Raw genomic sequence first — 18478 nt, 5'->3', positions numbered from 1 at the left:
GTGATCCTGGCCAGGTGCACACACCTCCCTGGCCCTTCCCCACCCCCTAGTCTCATGGGGTGGGGGTGGGGGGTGCGAGTTCCCAGAGGATCAGGAGCAGGAAATGGGAGGGGTGCGAGGCAAGCCTGAACCCCAGCTCAGCCAGTGCTCACCCGGCCTTACCTTGCATTAAAAACTTTTAATCCCAAATCGTTGGCTAAGATCCCGTCACCCAGATGTCTCTTCCCCTCCACAGGTGGCACCCGCCCCAGTCCTGGACCCCTGACCTTCACCCCCCAACCACAGTGTCACAGATCTTGTCGGGAAGTCCGTCCCGTCTGCAGGCGTAGGACCCAGCCTCTGCACCAAACCAGCTCCTGAGCGGCTGGCCTTCTGCCTGGGGTCAGTCTCACGTGGCGATTTTCCTCCAAGGGCACTTTCCTCCATTAAAATAGAAAAGAAAAAAAAAAAGTGAAAAGCATATGTATGACCGCATTGGTAGGAAGGCAAATATAATCTAGGCTGTGTTATAATCATTCTGATTGTAAAGAAATTCATGCATTTTGGGAGCCCTTAAAACTACCATGCTAGGCACCAGCCTTACTGGAAGCACGAGGTAGGCTCTTTAAACTGTCCGGGCCCATATTCTGGCTCACCGTGGACTCAGTTTACCTCTCCATAAAGTGGGGATGATCAGAGCAGCAGCAGCATGGGACTCCTTGAAGCCTCCTTGAGATCTTGCCTAAGAAGGGTTTTTGGCACCATCCTGGCCATAGCAAGTACTCAGAGGGGGCGAGCTGCCTGGTGGCATTTGAGCTTCCCATCCTGCCAGGAAGGAGACAAGCTGGGATGCCTTCCGTCCCCATAATACAGACAGGAAAACGAAGGAGACGAGCAAGGCAAAGGACCTGCCTAAGTGGCAGAAGCAGGACCATGAGGCTGCAGATCATGCAGCTCCCAGGTGCTGTGCTGATGGAAATCGCTGGTCAAGTTCTCCCCACTCCAGACCAGGAACAGGGAGGGCAGGGCATGAGGAATCCCAGGCCAGGAAAGGGGGTATCTTGCTTCCCCTTCTGCCTCCGTGGACTCAGGAGTGTGGGCAGCAACCAGCCCACGAGGCCACGGTGCGCACGTGACTGCTGGGACTTCGCAATCTCCTAGCACAACAGAGCTGGACCCTCCTTCCCATCCCTCGGGCCCCTCCCGACCTCTAGCCAAGCTCTGAAGCCTGGCCTCTGTGTTCTGACCTCACCATGGGGATGGCAGCTCATGCTGGGAGACAAGCTGGGCCAGGGGGTACTGTCTCCCCAACACATTCCCTAAGATAACATCAAAAGGATGGAAGTTTCCAGTCCATGCTGGAATGTGGGTTTTCCAGCTGACTCAGACAGAGTCTATTTCTATGGCTACACACTACACCACTGCCTGGGGATCTAGGGAGACAGAAGTCACATCTGGGAGCATTTTCACTGCTTGTCAAACAAGCAGGAGCCTGCCCAGGAAAGAACAATGAAGAAAAATCCCTAAGCTCAGCTGGCTGAGCTCCCAGCCTCTGGCCTATTCGATCTTGGACAAGTGGCCCTCCAGGTCCCCAAGGGTCCTGCCTCCTGGTCAAGCTACACTCAACACTCTCCTACTGGGTAACATGGAGCAGGGGACACGGAGCAGAAGGCTTGCTGCAGTAGCTAACGGCATGGAAACAGGACAGACTTGGCCATGTGGACGTCAGTTTCTTAGCTTCTCTGGGCCTCAGTTGCTGCATCAGTAAAATGGGGGTGAGAAAAAGATGCCACAAATGAGAAGCCTTTGGTACAGCCCCTCGCTCACAGCCCAGCCAGTGAGAGCTATCACCATGGTTTTTGGAAAGGGGTAGGTGAAGGGAGAGGCAGGGAAAAGAGAGAGCCACAGACTGCTCCCTAAAACCCCTTGGGAACCAAATGCATAGGCCCCCGACTGGCCCCTCCCCTGGGGAATTGACCAAAGACCTGGAAGTATAGTTGCATCACTGCGCATTTGGGGGTTAATGATGGGGAGTGGACAGGACCCAGTATTTAACTAACTGGGGAGGTGCCCTGAGATCAGAAGCACCCCACTCACTTCCTTCTCCCGCAGCCCAGCTCCTCTGCCCCCTGCTCACCTCCCCTCCCCTCGGGATGAAGCCTCCCCCTCTTCTGACCTTCCTCTGCCTCCTGGGTAAGTGACCTATGTGATCTTCTCTCTTCCTCCTCCCCAGCTGGGAGCCGAGAACTCCCCGGAGATCCTGGAACCAGGTTCTAGGGAAGTTGTAGGGGGTCAGCTCTAGGCCAGTTGTGCCTGAGGCAGCACAGGCCAGGGAAGAAGGATGGTGGGGGGAGGGAATGCAGCCCGGGTGGCCTGGGAGGGCACAGGAAAGGGGCTGGTGGGGACACTCGGTAACACAGACGGGGTTCCTGCCCCCCGCTCTCCACGTCTTCCCCATGAGCTTCCCTTTGGGGCTCCAGCCTGCCTGGATGGACAAACCCCCACTGCTGTATCAGCAGGATCTGGAGGCATTCGGGGAAGTCCAGGAGGTCATGAAGCCGATCCAGTGGCATCTGATGGGACTTGGTGGGGAAGAGCGCTCTGGGGGCATGGAGCTGATGCCTGGGGAAATGACCAGGACCCGCTGGGAGACATTTGGGGTGCAGTGGGGGGGCAAGCAGGAGGATGAGTGGGTGGTAGTCTGGAGATGAGGGAGGGGGGCGGGAGGAGCCCTGGGTACGTTGTCCCAGTGGGGTGAGCACTAGGGATCGGGGTGGGATGGACGGCGTGGGAATATCATTACTGGTTGGCGTCTTTGTTGTTGGGAGCAAGGTGCGTGGTGAGGTGGGCTGGACGAACTGGAGGTGTCTGACTCAGATTTAAGGGGATGTGAGGGAAGCGGGCTGCAGAGGGCAGGGCCCTGATGGGTCTGCCTGCCTCTACCCTCCGTCCCCGCAGTGGCCCTGGCCAGCGGGAACCTGGTCCAGTTTGGGGTGATGATCGAGAGGATGACGGGGAAGCCGGCGCTGCAGTACAATGACTACGGCTGCTACTGCGGCGTTGGGGGCTCCCACTGGCCTGTGGACCAGACGGACTGGTGAGCAGATGGCCCTGCCGGGGGTGGGGGGGCTCCCGGGGGCGGGGAGGAGCTGGGACACCCTGCGAGAGGAGGCTGACCTCTCCTTGGAGCCCTGGGCCCCCCGGCAGCCCCTGGTCCACCCCAGCTTGGCTCCCGGGCCCCTCCAGACTGACCGTGACACTTCCAGGTGCTGCCATGCCCATGACTGCTGCTACGGGCGCCTGGAGAAGATGGGCTGTGAACCCAAGCTGGAAAGGTATCTCTTCTCTGCCAGCAAGAACAACATCTTCTGCGGTAAGCGAACAGCTCTGGAACGCCCCAGACCCCAGGTTGGATGGGGGAGGGCAGCTTCAGACAGGAGCCCCCCCCCCATGGCGGCCCCTGCTTCCTCGTCAGGGCCGGACCCTGGGCTAGAGGGATGGGCAGGGTGGGTCTTCCATCATCAGGGCATTGTAGAGAAAGACTGAGCTCCCCCCACCAGACTGGTATCCATTCTAAAGATCGCAGGACCCGTGGGCTCCTGCCCTGGCTCCAGGCCTTCTCCCCACCAGAGACCCCCCAGCTCCAGCCTGGGAAGGAGGCACAAAGGAGGCAGAGCTGAGCCAGGCCCAGAGGAGTTATACCCACACCCCCTCTCCAGGTTCAGAGCAATGTCACCAGGATAGAGCCTCGAGGGCACAGTCCCTGACTGAGCTAGAGCTACGATTTGGGCCAGCAGACCCCATTGTCGAAGGCTGACTCCCCCTGGTGGGGCTCTCAGGCTATTTGCTCAGCTTTACCAGATCCAATGCCCACTTGAGGATTAGTTTTCCTCTGGTCCCCAGCCCCATGGAAGCCTCCCAGACCAGGTGGCAGTGTGGAGGGAGCCCAGATCCAAGCATCAAGCCTCCCCGCTGCAAAGCCAGAGCCGCCTGGAGGGAGGGCGGGGGCTGAGTGAGGGGGTGGCTGAAGAACCCAGGGGAGTCAAAGACAGCTCTGATCTCTAAGGCCTGTCCTGGGAGCAGGTGGGCAGAGCCAGGACCAAAACCACTGGAGGCAGATTTAGCTCAGTCTCTTGCTCCCACAGCCATTTACACAGCAAGGCAGCTTTGACAGGTAGTGAGCTCTCCGTCACAGCAGGGTTATGCAAGGTAGGAACGAGTCACCTGTCTGGAATGGCACTGAGGGCATGATTGCGGAGAGGTGTCAGGAGGACAGGGTCAGAGGATCAGGGCTTCACTTTCTCCCCCACTGGGTGACTTTGGGCAAGAGATGTGACCTCTCCAAAGCCTCTGTTTCCTCATCTATAAAATGGAGCCAGTCACACTCCCTTTCCCAGCTTAATCTAGCTCCTAGCAAGAACCACCCAAAAGAACCCAGGCAGCCGATAAACCCCTGAATTTTGCTGGAATAGCAGATGTGGGCAGAACCCTGGTGGGAAGTGGAGGCTGACCTTTGAGGGGAAAAGGAGGGGCCCTGGTCATTTCTGTGAGATGTATTCATGGGAACAGGGAGGAGCCAGAGCTGCCGAGGGCCAACAGAGGCCTTGGAGAGAAGGGGAGGCCGTGGGACCCCGCTGTTTAGAGAACCGAAGCCGGCTGTACCCCAGGCCAGGTGTGAGCACACACTTAGAGAAGGAGTCTGAAGACAAGTGCCAGAAAAACGGGCTCTGTCCCCTCGAATGGAGACAGCCCCAGGGACCGAGCAAGCCCCGAGCTTCAGTCCCAACAGGCTCCAGTCTGGGCCCAGGCTGCTCCGGGACACACAGGTCACCCGGGACTGAGTTGCTGTCATGTCTTGCTCCCCTTTCAGCTCGCTGGCTGCCCTCCAGCACCATCCATGGCTCCCACAGGGAAGGGGTTGTCTAGAAATCTGTCCTGGGGCTGGAGCAGGTGCATTAGAGACCCAGACGGCCGACCAGAGGGCCGGGGCGGGGGTGGGTGCTGCATGGGCGTGGGAGAGGAAGGCAGAACAGCTAGGACAGATGTCCCCCAGCTTCCCAGTGTCCTGGGAGTCCCCCAGACGCCCCCTGGGCCCTGCCCCACCCCCACCCCCACCCAAAACACCCCCGCGGCTGTGGGCTCCCAGCAGAATGGGACAGAGAGCGCAGACCTCAGAGAGTGGGAGGCTCAAGCCCTAGGTAGGGTCCCTGACTCATCTTGTCCCATCAGCCGGCCGAACCGTCTGCCAGCGTCAGACCTGTGAGTGTGACCGGACTGCTGCCCTCTGCTTCCGCCAGAACCTGGGCACCTACAACCGCAACTTCGTGCGCTATCCCAACACACTGTGCAGCGGCCCCACACCGCCCTGCTAGGGCCAGGCCCACCTCTGCACTGGGTCTCACCTCCAGCGGCCCCGGCCTGGGCAGCACTGACACCAAAGGCTCTCCCTCCAGAAAGTCCTTTCTCACACACCCCCTCCCCACCCCCGAGAGCTCCCAGACTGTGGCCTGGACCATTGCTGGTCCTCCTAGGAAGAGCCAAGGGACCCTCTAGCACCCAGAAGATTCTATAACCCAGCCCTGAGATCCCCGTTCCCTCTCCTAAGTAAGTGAATAATGTCCTATGATTCTAATATTCTCTGATTCCGAGATTCTATCATTATAGGATTTCATTAGTCTGTAGTTTCTTTCATTCACTTTTTTTTTTCTTCCGAGTCTCTACCCTGTGCCAGCAATGTGCTAAATAAGCCCTGGGGATGCGGCAGGAACCAGTGGGACATGGTGACCTCTGCGGGTAATTCTAACATTCTGCCCTTTCCATTTCCCCTTATAGTAAGTTTTTGTGATTCTCTTTTTCTAACATTCTACAACCTTATGCAAGACAGTAATGGCGATCTCCAGAAGGAATAGATCTGGCCATATGGTGTCATGTGAGAAGCATGAAAAATACCAACCTAAAAATATTGTCCCCACCATGTCAGCAGGCCTCAAATCCCTCCGATTAGCAGAACGGCTAAGTGTGAAAAAAAAAAAAAAAAGCTCCAGAATCATCCAAATCCTTCCTTTGACCGAAAGGTGGCCAAGGGACAGAGAGGGGACGTTCTACCTGCAGGGGTGTCCTCACTCCCAGCCAGCATGCCTCTGTTTCTTCACGCGTTGGTATCATCCAATGACACCCTGCATGGGCACATATGGCCATGTCAACGTAACCCTCTGGTTGTCATCTTGGAGAGCCCAGAGTGGCCAGAGAAGATCCGCTGAGACCGTGCCCTGGCCAGGTCAGGCTTCTAATGGGGGGGGGGGGAGATGTCAGCCTCCGGCATCTAACTCTGGAGCCACGAAGATTTTAAGGCACTGAAGGGTTCCCCCCAGGTGGGATGCAGCCAACCCTGGAAGCAAGGTACGTCAGCAAAGTCTACTCACTACGGACAGAATTCTCTCTACTCTCTACAGTAGGGTGATAAAGCCTGCCAGGACTGGGATGAGCCCATCCAAAGAGACAAGCATGGGACAAGGTATTACACAGAAGGGACAGAGCTCACAGCAGACACACAATAAATGTTCACGCCATTTGTCGTTTTCATGGCGCGTGTGCAACTTTCTGGACTTTGAGCGGGGGAAAGAGTGAGAAAACATCAGAGAAATGATCGTCATAAACTTTGAAAGGTGAAGATGTTCTATGTTAGCAAAAACAAAAGGGGGAGGGGAGGTGGTGAGCGCACTTTGCCACTTTGAATGATGTGGTCCCCTGCAAGGAGTCACAGGACCATCAGGTCTTAAGAGCAACACAGGGATTGGGGAGGCGAGCGAGCGCGTATGTCGGGAAGAGTGGTCCTAAGGCGCCCTCTGGTGCCCACTAGGTTTAAGCTACAAGGAGGAAACCTAAATTCAGCTCTTAACAGATTTCCCTTCATCAGGGGACAAAGTAGCTTCTGGGCGGGTGAAATGGGTCCCTCGGCATCATCAATAATATGCTGAGAAAAACCACAAAGCCCTTACAGACATCTTAGAACGCTAGATGTCACTGCATAAGCGAGGCACATGGGCAGAGGGAGCTGGCGTGGGGAGATGGAGAGAGGTCACGCTCTGGGCGCGATGGGTGTGAGGCAGCAACAGGACGGCCCCCGGCTCACCCGACAGGTGTGCGGCCATCCGGCCAAGTGAAAACTGGAATTTCCGAGCTAGACCCGTGCGGTCCATTTTCCCAGTGACCCGTAACGGTTCGTGGAATCAATCAATGGGTCTGGACTCCGTGTACATGTCTGTGGTACGCACATTCGCCGCCAGGTGCATACTTGCAGCAATGACCAAAAATCCCTGAACTTGAGGTCACACAGTTCCCAGGTCAAGACCTCTCTGCTCAGCCAGTTAGCCACGGTGCCTCTGTTCCAGGCCTGTGGCTCTGTGCAGCCCGTGGACACCAGCAACTGCATCTTCCGGGAGCTTGTCAGAAATGCAGGCTCTCAGACCTGACCCCAGGCCCACGGAGGCAAAACCTGTAGGTTAACAAGACACCCCCTTCCCCCGAGTGACTTGTGTGGCCATTGAAACCCAAAACACCTGGACGCGGGGCCCACTGGAACAAGGCGGGTGGGTTGTGGCAAGGTTTGAATGACTTAGCATTTGTGAAAGTGCAGACAATGCCTAGCACATAATAAGCGTTCGTGTCCTGTGAATGAATGACAGCCATAATGATAGTTGACACTTTAACAAGTCTTGGCACTTCTAAACGCTTTCTGTTTATTAAAGCACTGTTCTAAGTGTTTTGTGTTTAGTAACTCACTGAATGAACGAAGGACCGCATGAGGCCTGGGGGCTACCTCAGGGCTGGGGGTGGGACCCTGTTACCTCAATGTTCATAGATGGCCTCTCCAATTTTGATGACACAATCTGGATTGATTTGCTTTGTTCCACTTAACCCCTAACATAAGCTATTCACGAAATGCTTGATCAAGTAACTTGCTGAGTAAGTGATGAGAAATCAAAGCAGATGGGAGTTTCCGATTAGGATTTCACCAGACCTCCATCTGCTTCTTTGGGACTCCTTCGTGGTGTCACTGCTGGAGATTTGAACCTCCGGGAAGTGTGTACGTGTGTACACCGGTGACACAGCTGGTCCTTCGCTGAATGCCAGAGATAGAGACATATCAGATGTGGCCAACATGCAGACAGGCTCCTTATTCTACACTAGTGTTTTCCTAGAGCAAGACTAGACCAGCAGGACCCTCTTCTTCCAGCCGGTCACCATCCGAGGCGGACTTCCTCTTCCCCCAGTTTGATTTCCATCATGTCGCTCCCTCCTCTGCCCCCGAACCATCAGTAGCTCCCACTGTCCATCAACCCGTGGTGTTCAGGCGTGGCATCATCTGCTTTTCCAGCCTCGGTGACCCAGCCGTATGTACAGTTCTTTATAGCGCACCATCATCATGAACAGTCCCAGAACCTGCCTCCACCCACCGCCTTTCAGCCTTCACACCTCTGTACAGAGCTGTCTTCAGCCTGGAAGCTTCCCTGTTCACATGTGAAAATCTGCACACTTGAAGCATATCTCAGATGCCACCTTATCCATGATGCTTTTCCAGCTGGAGATTTCACCCTCCTCTGAAATGCCAGGCAACGTGTTGGCACCTTTCCTGGTCCACTTACGCCCCATCATCAGGGTCCCTGTCTGGGGTTCCTATGCGGTGCAGTGGAGGTAGACTGCTCTAGATTCAAATCCTGCTGCCCGTCTGCGATCGTGGGCCTGTTACGTCTTCCTCGTGTGTAAAATGGGGATGGAATCACCAGGCTCACAGAGTGGTTCAAAGATTTAAGTGAGACAATGTATTCAGAGTACGTGGAGCCTTCCAGAAGCTCCATCCCGGCCGAGCTGCTCTAGGCATTTTTGTCTCCCCTACCGCACCCATCACAGTTCATGCTAGATAAGTATCTGTTTGGTTGAATCCATGGACACATGATAATCGGAATTATTTTAGGGGTGTGGCAGCAGGCACAGGATAAATCCTATGCTCATTTATCCAAGGAGCCCCGGAGCTCACTACTCTGAGTGCTCACTGATCTTAAGCTGAGACATTTGAAAATCATTCACTGTCAGTGCCCCAAGCGGAGGTCCAACAGAGGAAACACCTGGCCAGAGAGAGCGTGCGCAGCTCTGTTCCTGGAGGGCTGCGACCTGTGCAGAGCCTCAAAATCAAAATGCACCCAGAGGCCAACTCCCAACACCACTGAACAGTTAGGATGGGCGAAGTCCACCTCATCTTGGGGAGTCGCGCGGCAAGCACGGCCTTGGTCATTCGGTAGCAAAAGCCACAGGACACATGTTTGAAGACATGCCCAGTCTGGGTGCCTCGGTGGCTCAGTCAGTTATGTGTTTGCTTTTGGCTCAGGTCGTGATCGTGGAGTGGCAGGACAGAGTCCCACATTGGGCTCCCCGCTCAGCAGGGGCTCTGCTTCTCCCTCTGCCTCTGCTCCTTCTCCTGCTCCTTCTCTAATAAATAAATAAAATCTTAACAGCAACAACAAAAAGTGCCCAGTCTTTCCCCAAACAAACTGTATATCTTTAATAAACTCTGTCCTCAGAACATGCGATAACCCCCATAGGGTCTCCCTCTCTCCCCTTTCGGCCCAGGCCCAATGTCGCTTCCTCCGCCAAGCCTCCTTGATTTCCCTCGGAGTTCACGGGGGAACTAGTATAGGATCACCTTTCACATCGTGTGTATGTCCCCTTTCACTCCTGGAAACTTGGGAGGACAAGAGTCCATGCCTGATTCTATGCCCAGAAATAAGAACTGGACAATACAGGTCCAGTAAAAGCAGCATGGACTCTTGGATGCTTGGATGGGTGAAAAAATTGAATAAAAGGGGGAGAACCTTGAGGTACCGAAGTCACTCTGCCATAGGGAGGTTCAGACAAGTTTCTCTAGGAAGGGAAGTTTTCCTTCTGCCAAGCCGGTACCTATGAAGCGGCAAGATTGGTCCCGGCCCCTTACGAACAAACAAGTTCTCAATCGCTGAGTCACTGTAATCCAAGTGCCCACGTCGTCCAGCGGCCCAGCCAAAACCCACACTGGCACAGAGCATCCTATGACCAATTTTTATTGTATCTCAAGGCACATCTCCACCTCCCGAGCATTGGGGCACGTGTAAAGTCTCGCGGGACAACTGGTAAATAACAAACGTTACACCTGGGTTTCCAAACCAGCTTTCTCCTAGGCAACCATGAAGTTACTGAAAAGGGACACATACCAGCCACTGTCCCCCTTGTGGTATTTCAGTCTTTGGCATCCTGCTGTCATTCACCCTGAGTGAGCACTGCCGTATAGCCTGGAGGAAAATGTGAACAGCAAGCTTCCTATACTCTGATCATTCCCTACTTGGCCCGAGAACATTTTAACCTCACAGGCTCAGCCCGCCCCATAGACAGGACCTCATGGGTCACCTGGGCCCAGGCAGGAAGCCCCTGGACCCCCGCCTGAGCTAGCAGGTGGCACCTCGGTCTCCGGTGAATCACTGCTGGCTGGAATGGAGGCCAGGGAACGGTATCCAGCTGAGGGAGCACCTGAATTGGGACATCGCTTTGATTCTAGTAGGTTCTTTCAGAAAGATTCTCAGTTGGGTTGACAGGATCTGGACCCCTGGCCTCACGGACTCAGGAATGTGCGCCCAGAGGTCTCTCAGTCATGGACGGAGGCGAAAATCATTCAAGGAGGATAGTGACCATGGGGAAACATCTGTGCCAGTAGCCACATTTCCTTTCACGCAGGGTGCTACTGGATACCTTCTGGCATCAAGGTACCGTGGAGCCAATTTGAGTACAAAATTAGAAAGAGAGTGGGAGTCTCGAGGCCAAAATTCCCAGGATGTGGCAAGGCCCAGTGAGATCGCACCGGCCTTGACCACGTGATTGGCCAGAGCCTTCGTGTGGGTTGGCCCCTGTGACCGCTGGGGACTTCCCTACCTCCTGGTTTTCTGCAGCTGCCCTTCTCCCTGCCCTGCCCCCTGAGGACCTCTCCCGGCGTCTGTGCTCCAGTCACAGCTGCCCACGCGTCTGGTGGGCTTGGCCTCCTCCCAGCATGGGTCAAAGCGACCCTTAGAGCTCTGGAGTGGCAGCCAACAGAAGCTGCTCCGTATTTAGACAACTCCGCATCCTCAGACATATTCCTAGGTATCCACCCACCTTCAGCGCCCCGTCCTTCAGGGCGGCTCTGCCATCGAGCGCGGTGGTGGCGCCCACCTGTACCGCAAGCCTGCTGAGAACCCAAATGACCGTGCCCTCCCTCTTCCATGCCAAGGCCTCTAAAAAGGCCACTTGCTGCCCTGCTCTCCCAGTCTCCTGCCCTCCAACAGTGGTCCCGCTGGTGAAAACAACGCGAAGCTTTGTCTTTAAACTAGAATTTATTGGTATACAAAACTCCATTTCATAGATAAAGTGGCACATCTTTGCAGCTTCTATTGCACCAAGTATGGAAGATTAAAAACACAAAAAAAAGAAACATTTGGTTTTGAAAACACTGCAAATAGCCAAGTACAGTACTTTGGTAAATAAAAATAAAATGGTTCAGATGAACACAATCTGTGAAAAGAAACCACTGAGAGGAAATGAACTATGGACATCAGACAATGGTCACATTTCTCCCCGTCGAGCTCCAGAGATAAGGCAAGACTTGCTAAGTCTAAGGCTCGTGACCCCATGGAGGTCTTAAGTATCTCCAGACTGAAGCTAGGACAAGTATAGTGCAATTAGAAAAAAGAGATGGTTCCTGAGCCTGCGAAGGCCCGTGTTCCCCCCCAGACACACCGCGCTCCTTCCCGGGGGGTTCACGCCCTCCGGCACCTCTGCACCAGCAAGAGGAACACACAGGGCTCTAGTCTAACTCCCGGCCCCTTCCATCTTCTCACTGAGCTCGGTGGTCCTGGAGCTTGCTGGAAGGGTGGCTGGGGAGGCCGAGGGCCCTCCTGCCGTGGGAAATGAACAACGAGGGTGGGAACACGGGGGACAGCCCCACAATAGTGTTCTTCAAGTTTTGGTCAAGGGATGTGCCAGAGGCTCAAACCACAGGCTGAGGTTTCTGACCGAGCTCCAGTGAGTGTCCCGGACCGCTGGCCACGGGGGCCTGCTGGCTGCTGACGTGCGCAGGGGTAGGGGCAGCCCTCACGTGCTTCGTCCGGGGATGGTCGCCCACCTGACGACAGGCACAGGGAGTAGCAGCCGTTCTGGAGCGCGGGGCTGCTCTGCTGGAAACCGAGCCACCGCGCAGAAGTTCATGCTTTACAGAAACGTTCTTCACGACCGCAGCCCCTTCTCCGTTAGCTCTGCAAGAGCACTAATCATTTTAACCAAGCTACAAAGCACCCCTAACTAGCAGAGAGAGACCAGTATGCTTAGAAGACATGGCTAAGGGCCTGAGGTCACCAGGAGCATCACCTGGGGCCTGAGCAGAGCGAGGCAACCCGTGGGCCCATCAATTCTCCAGGGGCCAGACCCTGGGACGGGCGGGGGGGGGGGGGGTGTCTCACCACCTCCGCCTCATTCCAGTAACTCATTTTCCCTCTAGTATGTGGCAGATTTCCCTAAACACGTCATCTAGAAGACCTTCGCTTCAGTGTCAGCAGAAAAACACAATCTGCTTTAGAGTCAGGAAAACACAGGTCGTAAAAAAGTGCTATTATTCAATCACTTCCGAACAACTGTCAGAAGGCCCCAGAGTTTCAGCCACGCCTGTTCTGAACGTGGAGGTGGACAGTGACGAATGAAAATGACCAAACAGGAGAACAGCAGCAGACTCTGAATCTAGATGTTTGCTACAGACAGACAGAGCCTTGAGGTAAAAAGGTAAAAAGGTGAAGAGCCACGTGTCTGCCCAAAATGGGAGTCAGCGAGGGCCCCAGATGTGACCCACGGAGACCAAGCGCTCCATTTGCCTCCACTGACTCAGGGAGACCGATAGCGTGGACTAGAAATCCCAGTTTCCGGGAACCGACTGCACATTCGAGCTGACCGTTTCACAGAGGTCAACTGACAGCATTCTATGGAGACCCAGTAAAACCCGGGCAGAGTCTGAAGTTTCTCAGAATGAGAGAACCTGCACATTGACGACAGGGACGCACCACGAGGACAGTTCAGCGCTGAAGTCCCTCGATGCCGACCGACTTCACGAGTGAGCGGCTCTCCCCGACGTCGCACGGCCCCCCTCGCCCAGGACCGTGTCATTTCACATCGTAAACCCCAGGGAGAGGAGGCAGGGCGCTACCGATGACCAACTCAAAGGCTCCCGTGACGCCTGCTAGAGCCGCCCCGCAAGGGAGACCCCACTTCACAAGCCCTCGGGATCAAAACAGGTTTGGAAGTGTTTTCAGAGCTTATAAAAGAAAATACAGACAACCACCTCCGCTGATATCGAAGATCTTGCTTTCTGCCACCATCCCTCAACCAGGCTCTGCTCCAGAAAGCGTATGTGCACACTACTGAAAATTACATGTACATGTGTGTTCTCTCTAATACCTCCTGATGGCAACTGTGTTATTTAGAAGGTGTGGTTCTAGGCTGCTTTAATATATCCACCTCTCTAGTACAAAGCTGTTGCCACTAAAATTTTATTTATTTTGACCTTTAAAAAAATCTTATTTTAAAATCCATAAAACCTTTATATACAGTTTCTAAGACGAATAAGCAGCTACAGACCACTGCCCCATCCCCTTCTCCTGACCTCACTAAAGACTACCGAGACAACCCCAGGTAACATTAACTTCTAACAGCCAAAATGCAGCCCAGAGGCTAAGCAATGCGCGCCTCCTAACGTGGGGTGCACATGAGTCACTGGGCTGGGGATGAGAGTTCCAACAACAGTCAGCCCAGAGCCAAACACACTGGGCCTCCACGCTGGCTGCCAATAAAGTAATTTTCAAATGCCTACAAGGCAACTAAGTACACGGATCCCATCTACCTCATCCTTCAGTGAGACTGAGGCAGTAAAGTCTAAACTCACACACTTAGCGAGAGAGATCACTAAAGTCGAATACGTGTACCCCATTCCTAATAACTAACGTTTTAAATGCAGACCAATTTTAACTGGGAAACTATGAAATGGTAGTAAGAGAAAATTCCCGAAGCCAGATTAGTTTTTAAAACCATTGTTATTTTACCCCAGAAATGCTGAAGTCTATTATCAGAATTTGGTAATTTGTTAACAAGTGTGCCCAATATTATTTAATAACTTTTTAGCAGCTTCTAGTTAAACTTCTAAAACCCAACAGGGCCCAAGGCCACCTTCACTAACCAGGTAAATAAAGCAATTCTATTGCTCCCAACAAGGGGTATCCCTTATGGTTATTTCAGATTCCTAATCCTGCTGAGTTTCCAAAACCACAATCTTGACCTTCCTGAGAGGATCTGGTCTCTTGCCCTCTAGGCCTACCGGATGGACAAGAAAGAGTGTTCGTTCAGGAAAGATCAGCCACAGTCAGGAAAGTGTCCAGAGTCAAAAGCCAAGAGAACGATCGATCCGTAAGCACTGGATCTCACTCCCTTGGAAACAGTAAGGCACCAGAGCCCATGAGCAGGGACTGAACACAAGAGCCTCCGAGTCAGGACTCCACAATGTGCAAAGAAAACATGCTCGGCATTTTCCAAATCTGCTGACTATTACAAAGCCCTGTACCAGGAAGAAACCCAAATTGCAATGGCCTAAGAGCAGTTCCAAGAAACTACAGGTGCTCCAACTACAAAAAGTCAACAAACAAAAAATTAAAACACATCATTAACACTGAAGAAAGCAAATCATCTGCTGAAAAAAGCAATTCAGTGAATCCAGGCCCAGCCCAGATAATGGTACATCCGTTCAGTCAAAAGGTTTTTATTGTTTTCCCTTGTCCTTGGAACGGTTATAATTTTGAAACCTGAGGTGGAGAAGTAACTAATTTACCTTCTGATTCAGCAGAACTTATCTGTCCAAATACGGGGTCCCCAAAAGGCCAAGACTGTCCGCAACTGTCCAGTTCATATGTTCTAGGTTAAAAGTTCACAGTCACCTGTCAGTCTTAGGACTGACCCCTCTCCACCTCCCAAATTCACGTCAGAACTGTGGAGTCAGTCATTCCATGGCCTCTGCCCTGTTGGGCTAACCTGAGTCCCGACAGGTGCTAGAGTGCGGAAGAATTTTTCCAACATCAAAATCCCAGATAGGGCTGGAACAGAAAGAAAGAAATGCAGCATTTTATGGGATTCTGTTTTCACAACATTAAGAAAACTGAGCATTCGGTCAAACTACTTCTCCGAAGGTATCTAAGTCTAGAACAGCGAGGAAGAAAACAGTTAATTCTTTAAAAGGTGAACCTGAAAGGCTTTAGTTATTCTTCCAGAGCTCTGCCCGCACAAAATCAAGTAACTCCTTAGTCTCTGCAGACCAAGACTGGACTCTCTTCATTTCTCCCTTTATAACCCTGGGTTCTGCTCTCCATACGGTCAGAAGCTCAGGATTACCTCATAAGCAGTAACATGCCACCTTCTCTGTGTCAAGAAACAAGTACCACTACCACTTTTCCAGCAAAGTCCGGGCCTAATCAACATCGGGCACGTTTCTGAGAAGGCGTGCGCACAAGCAAACTCAGCACCTGCATCCCACCTGAAACCGCCTCAGAGTGAGGAAGGAGAGAAACGGAGCTGTTGAATTTCCACCCTGACTACAGCCGCAACCCTCATATCCTATCACTTTGGGAAAAATACTTCCTGAATTAATTTCTGATTAACTTGGACTAGTAGAAAATTAAATCTACACATGTTCCTGAGTTGAAGACTGTTTACAAACTATCCTGTATGTGAATATCTGCTTGAAAATGAAAGGAAACTTGTCATTCTGAATTTCTAACAATTAATCTAAACTACTTCGTGAACAATTACGGCAAAACTCACCCCAAGTGCTCAGGAAAAATCCCAGGGTCACTGAACTCTGATTTTCAAGGCAAATAAAACCACACCTAAAAGGTTTTTGCCTGAACTAACTATCCAACCCTAGGGCTCGATGTTTTAATTGCAGAACAGGAATGGCTTCACTGAACATTCCTCAGACAGGACACGCCACTAACAAAAGTCTGAGCCAAACAGAGGCAGCCTGAAAGGAGACTGACCCCGTGCACGAGCCTGTGTGGGAGTCTGGGGGCTTGCACGCCACTCTGAGAGAGGTCGGCCGCCCTGGAGAGCCTGCTTCGCGGCGCTCCTTTTCCTTCCACTCCTCGCGGCTCCCAGAAGGCCAGAGAGTCAGATGTTGAGAGCGGCAAAGGTCTTCACCAAGGTGACCTGCGTGTTCGCATCCGCTTCGCTTCGGCTACTGTCCCTGTGGCCGCTCCTGCTCTCCAGGGCCTTGTGACGGTGCCTCTCCTCCTGTCGCTTCTTCTTCTCCAGTCGCTGCTGCTCCCGCCTCTGTCTGTTGGTGACCTGAAAGAGAAGGCCGTGTGAGCTGCCCACGCAGCAGACTCAGGTGCCACCAGGCCAAGGGGACACATGGGGACACAAGGGGACAGAGCCAAGAGGTCATGGGCTGCTTCTCAGCAAGAACAGAGAAAACGCACCTAATAGACCAGAAGTGATGCCTTTCCCATCACAGCTCCAATTTACATTTAAATTTCTATCTCTTTGCTGAGCTAGCAAAAGAAATAAATTCCATTCTTCTCAAAATCCAATACACAATGACCTAAGAAAGATTAACCCCAGTTCTGCACGAGATAATGCTCAAACATGCCAGAGGACCCCTTTCTCTACATAATTTAATGCCCCAGGTAACCCTAATAAAACCCTCAGAAGCTTACTGCATTTTTACCACTGCCTGTGGCTTTTGACATTACGCTGCATTTGGGGCTCAGAACTGCTTGGTGAAAAATCTTTAAAATGAATTCCCAATTCCATAAAAGGAATGGTACCATATACTACTTGCAGGAGTCAGGGGCGGGGAGAGAGACAGACAACCCTTCTGGGAAACATCTGACAATTTATCAAAAAGCCTTAAAAAGATTCAAATGTCCATACCCTTTAACCTATCCATTCCTGTTCTGGGACTCTAGCCACAAAAAAAAAAAAAAAAAAGCAACATACAAAGATTTACACACAAAGTTTTTCAGTGCAGATGACGGCATTTATGGTATAACACAGGTTAACCTGGCAGCACCGGGACGCACAGTAACACTGGGCGGGGAGGGAGGCTGTATGTGTGTACACAGAGCAGCACGGCCGGGCCCACCTCTATTCGTCACTGCATGCAGCAAACTGGACAAGCAAGGTTCTCATTCTGCTTCTCGATGCCCCCTTGTGCACTTCCCACTTTTTCTGCAATAACTACTTTCAAACCACCAGAAAACAATGACACACTAAGATGAGCTCCCAGTTCCCACCACTGTCACTGAGTCACCGCCGCCCACCACTGGCCCTTGCGAGCCCATTTTTCATACCTTTGGGAGCTGGTTTTTATTTGCTTTGTTTTCTTCACTGGGGCTGGCTCGCTCTTTGTTGTTGTCAGTTCTGCCTTCATTTAAGCCCTGATTTCCAAAGAGCCTGGTGCCACTGCCGCCCTCCTCCCATAAAGCGCCACACGGCTTCAGACTCTGGCCGCTGGACTCAAGGTTCTCCTCTGCATCTTCCAAAGAAAGGTATTTTATTAAAATTGAGAACCTAAGACAGTTATACAACCTAACAATGCATAACTCCAAAGAGAGCAAGTTTCCTTGAAGCAAAATTCTAACATCAAGTCAATACAGTGGGGAACACAGTGGGGAATGACTGGTACTATTTGGAAGATAAATTTAAAAAGAACCTGCTGACCAGCCTAATCATCAGCTTCCCACCTGCAGAGTGTCTTATTAAACCACTTTTTAACACGTATTTTTAGGAGGAAATCTTTCATTTGCACCCAAAACCCAGGAAGGAAACAGACTCCAAATCCGTACTGCCTAATACAGCACCCGCCAGCCATAGGTAGCCATTTAAATTAAAAATGATTAAAGTTCAATGAAACTGAAACATCAGTTCCTTACTCTCACTCAGCCATACATGTCAACTACACACTACACCGGATGGTGCTGGTTTTTTAAAAAAATATTTTATTTATTTATTTGACAGACAGAGAGAGAGAGCACAAGGAGGGAGAAAGGCTGAGGGAGAAGGAGAAGCAGGCTCCCCGCAGAGCAGAGGAAGCCCCATGTGGGACTCGATCCCAGGACTCTGGGACCATGACCTGAGCCAAAGGCAGTGGCTTAACCAGCTGAGCCACCCAGGAGCCCCCGGATGGTGCTGATGGTGTCACAAAGACCAAGTTACTCGCAGCTTTCTGAGAAAGCACAGCAAATATATAAAGAAGAAAATACCCAAACACACAGAAAACGGTCATGCCGGGAGCAGAACCTGGCACATATCTGGCAATATGTACCAAAATCATTCTGAGTAACTTGTGAGGACACTAAGACTGTGTCTTTTTTTTTTTTTTTTCCATCTACGAAGTCACAGAATTAAACCCAGT

At 52.3% G+C, this 18478-nt stretch overlaps 2 protein-coding genes across 3 annotated transcripts in view; one reads left to right on the top strand and one right to left on the bottom strand.

The window, feature by feature from the left end:
• Positions 1–2131: 2131 nt before the first annotated feature.
• LOC122898593 (group IIE secretory phospholipase A2-like) lies at positions 2132–5351 on the top strand. The gene is made up of 4 exons (XM_044236301.1): positions 2132–2172; positions 2938–3076; positions 3246–3352; positions 5209–5351. Exons 1-4 carry the CDS (start codon positions 2133–2135, stop codon positions 5349–5351), a joined length of 429 nt encoding a protein of 142 aa, XP_044092236.1. The 5' UTR covers position 2132.
• Positions 5352–11353: 6002 nt separating this feature from the next.
• Positions 11354–18478, bottom strand: part of OTUD3 (OTU deubiquitinase 3) — a 30620-nt gene continuing 23495 nt past the window's right edge. Inside the window, exons 7-8 of one of the 2 annotated variants that reach the window (XM_044237310.1) lie at positions 17415–17599; positions 11354–16407 (exon numbers count right to left, since the gene is read on the bottom strand). In XM_044237310.1, the coding sequence (XP_044093245.1) occupies positions 16231–16407; positions 17415–17599 (362 nt within the window). In that variant the 3' untranslated portion in view covers positions 11354–16230. The remainder of the gene's footprint in view (positions 16408–17414; positions 17600–18478) is intronic. The other variant, XM_044237312.1, reaches the window with a different exon arrangement.

Source organism: Neovison vison, chromosome 2 (genome assembly GCF_020171115.1).
Source record: "Neovison vison isolate M4711 chromosome 2, ASM_NN_V1, whole genome shotgun sequence".
Lineage (NCBI taxonomy): Eukaryota > Metazoa > Chordata > Mammalia > Carnivora > Mustelidae > Neogale > Neogale vison.
This window is presented reverse-complemented; position numbering and strand designations above follow the sequence as displayed.

Bases quoted from the DNA above. Each gene is read 5' to 3' on its own strand.
- LOC122898593 (XM_044236301.1), top strand. From the start codon at position 2,133: ATGAAGCCTCCCCCTCTTCTGACCTTCCTCTGCCTCCTGG. The intron at 2,173-2,937 runs GTAAGTGACCTA...CCGTCCCCGCAG, and splicing joins GACCTTCCTCTGCCTCCTGG to TGGCCCTGGCCAGCGGGAAC. The intron at 3,353-5,208 runs GTAAGCGAACAG...TTGTCCCATCAG, and splicing joins CAAGAACAACATCTTCTGCG to CCGGCCGAACCGTCTGCCAG.